Source organism: Volvox carteri (assembly GCF_000143455.1).
Source record: "Volvox carteri f. nagariensis unplaced genomic scaffold VOLCAscaffold_49, whole genome shotgun sequence".
Taxonomy (NCBI): domain Eukaryota; kingdom Viridiplantae; phylum Chlorophyta; class Chlorophyceae; order Chlamydomonadales; family Volvocaceae; genus Volvox; species Volvox carteri.
In genome coordinates this window covers 1,026,397-1,037,572 of record NW_003307592.1, presented here as the reverse complement: position 1 = coordinate 1,037,572, position 11,176 = coordinate 1,026,397, and the positions used below count along the sequence as shown (strand labels likewise).

The window sequence follows — 11,176 nt, the reverse complement described above, 5'->3', positions numbered from 1 at the left end:
TATTGCGGGCTTTTGGCTGCTTTCAGGACAGGGACCCGTTGGGATAACAGACCCCGCTGCGCCATCTCAAAGCAACTACCCCTCTGCCGCGGCGCCATCCACCGGAAACGGACCCAACCTCACGAGCACTAATACTCTGAGTCGGCCACTCGCGGTCTACAGATTCGTGTTCTTCATAAGCTAAGCCTGACCCGTAGCTTCTAATCCAGCCTGGTCAAACAACAGCGGCGGCGCATCCCTTTCCCGCTATTTTAAAACTGGGTCCGGTCTCTCCCATGCCTTTGATATAACAGAACTTGCGGCGGCTGGCTGTGCCTACAGTCTGACCGCGCGGAGCAATAGCTGGCGTCTGTTACTCACCGCATCGGCCCCCTCCGGGTAACTAGGTGCTCCGCCATTCTGGTGTCCTCCTTCGTCCCGCTGTTGGAGGATGTCCTCCAAGCCTTCTTGGCCTCCGCCGCGCGATTGCTCGCGCTCTGCCATCACTTCGCTGTTACTGGCGACCGATATGCCAGCAACGTCAAATCGCCTTATCTACTTTACTATTGAGCTGGGTCCCGAATACAAAGTAAGTCACTATTTAAACAATTCAAAATCCCCAACAGACGACGTTCTGACTTGCGCTTGCTTGCACGGTTGACTGGCGAACTAGCGTTGTCTGGATTCAGCGCTTTGTTCCCAGCTAATCTTTGTAACGCACTACCGTATCAGTCACTGTCCTCTGGCCAATTCCGGTCTGCTCCTCCCGCGCCGCACTTGCCGTACTACACTACAGGACGAGCACTTAATCAACATGCAGTAACACAATGTACTGGCATCTACTGACCGTACTGCGCTTACATGTTGCGGTTGTGCTACTGCTGATGAATGCAGGGCAATCGATAATAAACTATTGTCTGATGCGTCAAAGGCCATTAGACCCACGAAGCGCACGTATTCATGCAGCAGTGGCCCTTCACGGTTGTGATGAGGGAAAATGAAAGGGCAGCTCTATCGGCTGCTGTTCATTACCGGTCATCCTTTATATTGCATATATAGACAATCACAAGCAATCAGCAGGAGTTTTGCTTTGTTTCTATCATGATTATGATAAGTAGGCCATCGCAGAAAGCAGCCAGCGGCTGCGGCTTCTCATGGACCCAGTCTCACTGTTCTATCTTGCCTAGCTAGGCCGTTATAAGGCAAGATATATACAAGTTATATTATAGTATATATACTTATGGATGTATGTGCTGCTACGAAGGCGTTCCGTGCTTCTATATCAGAAATGACAAAAACCTAGCTACCTAGCTAGCTATCGGGGCTATGTATAGTACCCCGGGCATATTACGGGATCTGCATCCGCCGATTGGTACTTTCCTGAAGTATATGTATATCTACGATGCTAGGTCGCTAAGGCACGTATACATGTATGTGTTCGGACACAACAGATGAGTTAAGGCACGGCGTTGTGTCCCCGGAAGTTCCAGAATCGATCCCGTAATTGATCGGAGATGATGTTAAGCCCCTCGACCGTTAAAGCGTGGATATGACCCCCCGTCGGTGGACTGCCGGCGATGACCCGGATGATGGTGACCTGCGAACCGACCTCAAGCGAGTTGATACCCGATTTACGTGGACACATCAACGATCTGCGTGCGTGCATGCGGGCGGGCGTGCAGGGCTCGGCAATCGAGGCCACCGGGGGGGGGTAGGTTGGACATCTGATATTGACAGTGGATGCTTGTGTCGGCGGGCATGAGCTCACGCACGGCATGTAAAGTTTTGTATTTGTATTGAACTGCACGGCAATCGATGTACACGCTTGCTTGCGCACAATCACATCGATAGTTGGCCGCACTGTAATAATAATCAGAGAAATAAGAGGCCAATGTGCACGACCGATGTGCACATGCTTATTAGCAACGGGGAGTGTGGTGCAACCCAGCCAACTCGCCGCTGCAAATATCTCCTGTGTAATCCATGCTTATCCTTCTTGCTCCCTTGCTCCATTAATGGAATATTCGCGGTCGCGTGCTGTTGCCACTAAATCATTTACGGTTTTGGTTCTGCTAATAAAATCCATCAGGAGAGGGTTATTTTGTGACGGATTATAACTGGATGGGGCTAAATGGACACCAGCGCTGGCGGTGCTCTGTAATATATATGTGTGCTGGTGGCTGCATGCCACCCAGCAGTCCTGTAATTGGGTTGTCCATACGTGTTCATTGTAATAACCTCCGCTCCAAAAGTGTCTGGGAATCAGGCCTCTGCACTTCTTACCTAGAGCACGTCATCACTCCAGTCGACCAGAGTATAAAAACTTATATCCGGCCCAGGGGTATCAATATGGCCTCCGGCCGACTGGAGTCATAATAAGGGTGGATGGACGACAAGATGGACCCGAGTGACTGGGAGGAGGCCATCCGTTGTGCCAAAAAGGCCTAGAGAGGCAGAGATACCTTTCATCGACGAAGAGTGCGCGGAGTCGAACCGCGCGGTGTTCCCGCCGGCACTTCCCGGCTGAGAAGACCGGTGCAGCGGTCAGCACGGATCGGCGCCACAACCCCACTTCCTAACACTTCCTCTTGTCCTGGGCTACCCTGCACACTGCTAGAAGTGCATCGGCCTCACGAACCGCTGCGGCAGCACCGAGCAAACGAAAGGCCAGCAGCGCAGCCAGGCGGAGACGATCCGTTATCATCAGCAAGCGATCCGTTAGCATCAACTGTCAGTGAACTACCTCCCTAGCTACCTCCTAAGACGACACAGGAATTGCTGGCTCCCGCCGCGCCATCAACCCCCGGCGTAAGAGCCAGGGGCCGTAACAGCCATCAATTAGCATACTTTGCCTGAGGCAATCCTATCTCTGTGTACTGAAAGTGGCTTTTTCGCTCCGCAATTCTAAAATGTATAATATCTTCCATTACAGTACTCGGCGACTGTACGGCTTACGGAGGGGAATACATGCAAAGATCGTAGCGTCTGATTCGCCTAACGGTCCGCCCCTACATGCGCACGCACACACTCGATACACTTGCTGTATAGCCACTTGCTTGTGACTGAAAGACGTACGCGGACGGGCGGGAAGTGCTACGCAGCGGAAAGCCCTAACTAATCCTGGCTTCCGCAGGCTTAATAGTAACAAGTTATCAACCTTCCGTTTTCGGATATGCATTTGTAAGGAAATGGCACCATCGTGATCCCCGAAGTCGGACGGACATCGGGGCTGCGGTAGTATGATGGCGACGCCTCGCTCACTCCGACACAACTGACATTACTTGCGCTATAAGCGCAGTTCTGTTTCAGTTACATATTTCTGTCATATCGCCGGAAAGGGTTACAGATATGATCCTTCCGGCAAGACCTGAGGCTTTAATGCAAAGCGTAACAATGAGCCCTGGCCTAGACAGCGTCTTCACTCCAACGCTTCACCGTAAGCCGCACACCTTTAGCGCAACTATTTTCTATGGGAGTTCGTCTGGACAGAACGTGACCCATGGACGACCACCTCGCTTACGTCACGGCGTGTGGCCCTCGGACGTCACGTTGACGGCCGCCCTCCGGCTAAGGTAAATGGACAGAATCTGTCTTGCTTCTGGGACTGACCAACCTGAACACCATGTTGCTCTTTGTTCATGTTCTCTGATGTTGTGTCGCGATGACTACCTGACAAGCACTTCAGATTCTATTACGTATAGGGGGAAATCTCATGTGTGCACTCCATCATTTCTGTAACCTCGTAGCTGCATTTTGATGCGGTTGTTACAGTTCGTTTGTACGGCATGGCTCCTCGCTCTCGCGGCCGAGCTGCTTGCGGGGCATGCACACCGGCTGTAACCGGTGTGCATATTCGTAAGACGTTATCAATGCGTTGCCGCCTCCTCGTGAGCTTCCCGGTCCTCAGCTTCCTTGTGACATGTAGCAAAGCTCGCTTTCGCCCACTTCGCGGCATTTCTCATAGCACCTCATCAGCGGCATTCGAAGCCAGTCAGGTTTAGCTTTTCCTAACGTCGTTTCCGCCGTTGTTTTCGTTGCCTTTGCTACTGCCGTAGCCATCAGGTCCGAGTACTGGCCCATGACCCGCGGGTCGCTGGCCATAAGCTTCTGGGCCCTGCAGCCCTCCGGAGATTCAATCCTGCGGCGGCAGCAGCAGCAGCTCCTGCTTCTGCAGGAGCCCAGCGCGGACCCTGCAACTCCTCCCGCCGCGGGTTGGCGCCTGGCCCCGTCAAATGCGCATCAGGCAGCAGCAGCAGCAGCAGCAGCAACGGCGACAAAAACAGTCGTAACGGCACTAGCGATTCCTATGGCGTGAATCCTAGCAGCCAAAGCGAGGGTATTTCGGCTGCGGATAGGGGCAGCGGGGACGACGGCAACAGTCCCAGCACGGCCGTCGCGTCGGCGGCGGTCGCCGCCAGCGTTGCAGCGGCTGCTGTGGTGGGCGCCGTTGCGTCGGCGGCCGCGGCACCACCGCCGCCGCCGCCACGTATCACCGCACTCGGGCTGCTGGCGCGGGTGGTCACCCTGCTGCGGTCTCACTTCCTTGCCGTACTGCTGTTGTACGCCATAAAGGACGGGGTGGCCTTCCTGCTCCACCGGGTGACCCAGCGCCTGACCAACCATGGTACGACTGTACGGCCCTGGCGATAGGTGCATGATGGTTGGATGGATGGGGAGATAGCATGCGTGTCCGTGTGGGGCCTGGGTCCATCATCACACCATTACAATTGCGATTACAATCACCATCATGGCATATCATCACGCGGCCCTGCCCTAAACCCGCCGCTCAAAAGCCATCTCCCCCCGCCCATCCCGCCCGCCCCCACCACTCCCCTCATCCCCAGCCGCCGAGGTCCTCCTGGGCGCCTCCGCCTCCGCGGCCGGCGGCAACCCCTGGTGGCTGTACCTGGAACCCGCATTCATAAGGGCTAACCCTGGTGGGCGGCGAGGGTGGTGACGGAGGAGGAGCGGGGGGCCTGAAAAGGGGCTGGGGGAACGGGTAATTCCATGCCAGAGGGGTGGGGGGCAGCGGTGGGGAAGGCGACGGGGCGGGTGTGGGTATGCTCTGGGCTTGGGGCGGGATGGGAGGGAGTCGCTGAAAAGGGGAGGAGGGAGGTCGCCCTGCCGTACCCCGCCCTGCCGTACTTCTTGGTATCCCCACCGCCTCTGACGGCGTCTCACGGCCGAAATACCCCGGGGTAACACCGCCCCCACCCGGGTGACACACGCATACCCGGGTACCCGCTGGTCTTCTTCAGGAATGCGCTCCCTCCACGCACACGGCGTCTGCGCAATTGACCTCTGCTGCTTGCATTACGTGGCTGCCTCCCTCCCTCCCTCCCTCCCTCCTGCCGCTCCATCCCCCACCCAGGTTACGAGGTGCTCATCGGCATGTTCTTCCTGGGCTGCCTGCCCTTCACAATCGCACTGAACTCACTCGCATTCACCATCGCCGCGCTCGCCTGCGCCCCGCGGGAGGGTCGGCTCGGCGGGGAAGCGGGAGCCGCGGCAGCGCCAGAATCCGCCTCGACCTCGTCTCGGACCCATGGGTCCCTATCTTCATCACCATCTTCGCCTTGGCCACTTGGGTCGACGTCGCCAGGAGCTGCAGTACGGAACGGCGGTGCGACGGGGCCAAGAGGATGTAACCTCTTTTCTTTTCTCTCAGGGGGAGGGGGTGACGTGGGGGACCTGGGGACCTGTTGCGGGCCGGCTTGAGGGCTTTAAGAACTGCTGGAGCGGTCTGTTAAACGGTGGTGGTTAGGAGTATTCAGTTACGGGTCGGTGGTTGAGTTCGCGATGTGTACAGTCGACGTGTGTTGTCTGTCTGTCTGTCTGTCTGTATGTATGTATGTATGCATGTATGTTTGCATTTATGTACCCACACTCGCAGCTGTTCTGATACCGGCACAGTAACGACATCAACCAATTAACCGACCAACTAATTTAACGTTATAACTGCTGCAGTCGGCGGGTCGCTTTACTTGTCCTCAGACGACACGGGAGCAGCGGCGCTCGCTGATCTCGGAATACATGCACTGCCGACGGCCCCGCCGCCGGCGGCATCGGCGTCGGCGTCGCGGCATGCAGCCGACGGCGCCGTCACATCCGCTCCCAATGCACGGAACTCCGACGTGGCACACTCACCGCTGCTGGACGAACCCCCAGTTACCGTGTCGGCGATCTCGGCGGCGACGTCGCTGGCGGCGGCGCCACCGCCCTCACCGCCGGCAGCGCTGTTGGACGCTGATCCCCGGTTAACCAGTGAGTAGAAAGGATGGGGCGCGGGCTTCAAGGAGGACAGGAGGCCGTGTGCGCTCTGTTTTGGGCATTGAACAATGCTCTCAGCAGTTGGATTGGACGACGCTGAGGGACTGCGGGGGGGGTTGGGCGCCTACGGAGCAAACTAGTGACCAGCAGGCGGGGGCGCCTCTTAAGCCTGAAAACCTGAATCCTTTATCTAAAAGCCCTACAATACCTACAACCCCAAAAAGCTTATTAGCAATCAAAAGTATGGAAGGTAAAGAGCTACATATGGTATTAGTATTCGAAATCTATATTAAAACGAGGAAAACGCGATAACGTTGAGAAACCTGGATAAAACGCATTTGGCAATTTACTTGCCGCAGGTACTGGTGACGAAGGTGGCGGTGGTGGTGGTGGTGGTGCTGCTGCTGCTGCTGCTGCTGCTGCTGCTGCTGCTGGTCCCTGGGGGGCTCTGCGGGCAGCCGCGGGCTCGCTGCTCGGAGTACTGCCGGAGGCGGGTCGGGCCTTTCGCCGCGTTTGGCTGGTGGACCTGCAGTTCAACATGCGGGCGCTGCCCCTGCAGGTGGGACATCACCCATCAGGTCGCGGCGGATCACTAGATCGCCACATAGCGGGTCCCGGGTCCCGCACTAGATCGGCCGTTCCAGCAGCCCCATGGCGCACAGTACAATCCAAGTCATGTAGACAGACAGACAGACATGCAGACACGCATTACCTACCTACCTACCTACTTACATACATACGTACATACGCACACACATGCATACCTACATACCTACATAGACTCATAGATACATACCTACATACATACATACGCACGCAGGGTTTGTGCCTGCTAGTGCTTCCGGCGGTGTGGGCCCTACCGCGACTCATGAGGATTCAGCTGGCGCTACCTGCTGCCGTACTGGAAGGCCAAGCAGGGCGTGACGCGCTGAACCGCTCGTCCAGTCTCATGACATCATCACTGGCAGCGTACGGCATGCCGTTCGCAGCGGTATTGGCGGCGGGACGGCTTTTGGAATACATTCAGGTGCGTCTGCGTCTGTCTGTCCGTCCGTCTGTCCGTCTGTCTCTGCCTTTCTTCTCTGCCTGCTGTCCGTAGTGTTACATGGCATGTGGTGGTGGTGTGGGTCGTTGAAGGAAAGTATTTAAAATCAGCCGCAGCGGCGTTAGTTCCCGACCTCCGTTTTCTGCGCGTGCGGCTGCATCCCCGGGCAGTCCGCATCTCCTGTCACCCTGCATGATACTCGTCTAGGTGGCCACTAGCCAATCGCGAGGCAGGAAATAGATTCTCAGCTGGCGGATACCCGCCGTACACACTCCCCAATCACTCTCTGCTCTGTGGGAGCCCCCACGGCATTGCGAGGTGGTTCTTTGCAAAAGTTGATTCCTTTCTCTTTGCATGCGATCTGCACCCACCTCCCCCGCAATCCCCCCGCGGTGGCGCAGGGTGTCGTACTGGTGCTGATACCGCCACGCTGGTGGCGTGAGGTGGTGGAGGTGCCGCTGCTCATCGCGGGGGCCTTCCTGCTCCTGAAGGCTGCCGTACACAGGTGAGATTTGAACAGCAGCAGCAGGAGGAGGGGGAGGAGGCGGAGGGGGAAAGGAGGGGGGTTGCGTGAGACGCGGTGGGAGGAGGGGTGGGCGGCGGAACGCGAGGAGGTGTTAGGGAGGGCCACATGCGGCGACAGCCGAGGGGCCCCCGCACAAGGGGTTGCGGCACCTCCCATCTGGGGTGAACTGAACATCCCCACACATCCCCCATTCAACACCTCCCCACCAACACACACACACACACACACACACACCGGGCCTGTACCCCTTGGTCACTTCTCTATGTCTTCCTCCTCGCCGCCACCTGCGAATTGTGGCGCCGTGCGCCCTCTCGCCCCTCGGGCGCCGCCGCGCACCTCTCCCGTCCTTTGCCCTGATCCACCTACCGTGTACCTCAGTACACCGCTCTGTCCCCCGCTCGCACACTCCGGCCCTGTCTGTGTCCCTCCCCCCCCTTTTGCCTGTCTCTGAGCCCAACCTACAGGCTCCAGGACCTGCTGCCCCTGGCAGCCTACCTGGAGCTGACACAGCAGGAGCAGGAAGCGGCTAGGAAGCTGCAGCAACAGCAAGTTGTACTCATGAGGCTGGACGAGCAACATGCACAGCAGCAGCAGCAGCAGCAAGACCCGCGACATGGGGCGGCCAAGCAAGCACAACAGCACGCACTGGGGGCAGCAGGCAGTGGCGCCCAGCAGCCGGGAGCACCAGGGGCCCCGGTGGCGGTGGCGGGGACCTAGGCAGCGGCGGCACCGCGCGTCGGGTTGGCCCGGCAGTGGCAACACTGGTCGCTCCCGTTTCCCCGCCGACAGCCTACCTTCCCCGGCTCGGCGCCTGGGGGGTGTGTAGGCTCTCCGTCTTTCGGAACTATTGGATGAAACCACACGGCTTGATTTTGGCCAGTAGTAGTCCCTGTCAAGTTAGTGGAGCGGAAATGCCTGTTGCGTTGGCACTTACATTGTGAGGGGCCGCGTGTTGCTGTATATGGTGCTGTTGGAAGTGGAAGTGTTCGATGCCAGCGGCTTCATTGCGAGGGGGGGAGATAGAAACCAGGGCCGCGATAATATGGTAACGGGATAGAAAGGTTGTTGGCAATTAACCCCCCAGCGGCTACTGATCCAGGATGTCGGTGATCAGGTCATATCAGGTCTCTGGCGGTGTGGTAACGGCGTGAGGCGGGGATTCCGCGCCGGCGGCCTCACGCCCTCGAGGCCTGAGGGCGAGGCTCAGGGCCTGGTTGCGCTTCCCGTCCTTCGTGGCCGCATCCCCTACTTCACTGTCCGCATCCGGATTCGCAAAATTCGCCGCATGGGGAGGGCCGCCGTGGAAGGGTCCCCGTGTACTGCTGTATGTTACTGCGGACTGGGCACCACGGGAGATTTTACAGTGGGCGGCTCCACTGTGTCCCAGCGTGTCAGCCCTCCTGCTACGTTGCCTTCGGCCGCCGCGGCTGGGGATGCGACTTCATAGGCGCGGGGAGGCGTGCTGTGTCCAATACGATCCCGGGGCATGCTGGCGCCGTACTCCTACTGTCTACCTACAGACACACCTAGCTGAGGACCGAGATGTACAGTGTGCGTAGGAGGACCGGGATAAGGGGGTTACCCCGAACTCCCGTACGCAGTGCTCCAATCACTTGTTGCTGTCCTTCCTCACGTGCGATCTGGGGGCCCCCGGGGCAGAAAGGGGATAGATTGTCACTGGTTTTCAAAGCTTACGGCAAATGTTGATGAGGAAAGGAAGGAGATTGAGCTCAAAGTTCCTACTAACCTTGTAAAAGACTGGGTACAGCAGCACTATCAGCACGGGCAAGATCCCGGGCAAAACAGTGCACGTGGGGCGACCGCCGTTACTCCCCCTTAGGGCCATCGCCTGCGGTGCAGCCATCTCACTTCGAGGATTCGCTCGTGCTCCTGTACCCACCCATGCATGCCACGTGCTGAAAGAAGCAACACAGCCGTACAAGCCACGATGTACTCCAACTCACGTGTACATTACCCTTGGCACGCAGGCCTATAAAAACGGAGGAGAGTTGCCGTACCCTTTTATTCAGCATCGAGGCAGTCGACACCTTACTAATGAGTTTACAAAGCCCCCGCGGCCTACATAAGCGCATGTTTCAGAGACGGCGGTGATCGTACGGTAGTGTCGTACTTATTTGAGTCGACTGGAGCTCTCCCCAGTATTATCCTCAGTGCTCTCCCACGCATCCCTGCACCCTAAAACAAGCGACTGTCGAGGGTTAGATGACCTCCCGCAGGTCGCTCGCTCCCCAAGAGGACACTCTGAAGGCCGCCGACCCTTCTCCGTACGTCCGTTATGTTGATAGGGACCCTATCGCGGACCAACAGCTGTAACGGAATCCGCCTCGATGCGGCTACGTGAGTCCAAGGTAACGAATGGAGAGCTGCTGTCTTCGTCGTGCGCAAATGCAGCTTCTCCCTCGGGTTTCTCCGTACAGCTTGCAGATGCAGGTGTCACGTCAAAACATCTGGAGCGCACAAATTACGTGGCACGACCGAGTTAGTCGCTATCCGCAGGTGGTTAAGCCAACCGAAGGTAGTTAGGCGAACCGCGTATTGATTTAGTTGAGACTTTGGGTGTTGCCTGAGTAGCCTATAAGGCGCTTTCCGTTGTGATTTGAGGATTTAGGTTGTCGTTCATCTGTCGTTAGTCGGATGAGCGTTACGTATCCAGGATAGGGCCTCGTGTGATAAGGCCCGGCGCGGATCAGTCGGTACTTCGCCATAAATGCGAGTGCGAAGAGGCCAAACATTTGTCGTTTGGCTCTCGAAGCAACTCTTCGTGAGCGTACAGACCATTGATTATTAAGGATATATAATCATAGGAGGGTTGATAGGCCTGTTTTATGTAAGAAGACTGTGATCCTACCCTACCTCGAGACGCGCATCAGAGCAGGATTGACAGAGAGTATATACACAGCATTCCATAAGGTCCGCCCTTAGTGCTTATACCTCTAGGCTCGACAGGGATCCGTTCCCAGCCCGTCCTCGCCTACCGCGATCGCGCTCATCAAGTTAACGAAGCTGGAGTGAGCCAGCCGAGTCAAGCCGGAGCTTTGAGGAAAGCTCCTATTGTATAATCATCCATTTACCCACAGCCAAACGAATCCCGAGTCGAAGTTGTCCTCCTCAGACCCCTGCTGTGCGTAGGCAGCTTCGGCAAGTTCCTCGTCTAGTAGGTTAAGCGAAGATGACGACTCCCTGGGCTGTTCCCAGATTCTCCGGGCCTGCTGTTGTGCAGAGGGGTCGTGTTGAACGCCTACCGACGTGATTGTACTAGTGATGCCGGCACTCAGAAGTGCGGTGGCGGGAATCAGTACCGTGAAAGAGGCAGCCCTGTATCCTCTCTAGACTAG

At 57.1% G+C, this 11,176-nt stretch overlaps 1 protein-coding gene across 1 annotated transcript; it reads left to right on the top strand.

The window, feature by feature from the left end:
* Positions 1-3,372: 3,372 nt before the first annotated feature.
* VOLCADRAFT_96154 (uncharacterized protein) lies at positions 3,373-8,537 on the top strand (the record flags this gene model as incomplete). The annotated part of the gene is made up of 8 exons (XM_002955216.1): positions 3,373-3,415; positions 4,824-4,916; positions 5,351-5,602; positions 5,974-6,243; positions 6,708-6,808; positions 7,070-7,276; positions 7,696-7,799; positions 8,285-8,537. 8 exons carry the CDS (start codon positions 3,373-3,375, stop codon positions 8,535-8,537), a joined length of 1,323 nt encoding a protein of 440 aa, XP_002955262.1.
* Positions 8,538-11,176: the final 2,639 nt, after the last annotated feature.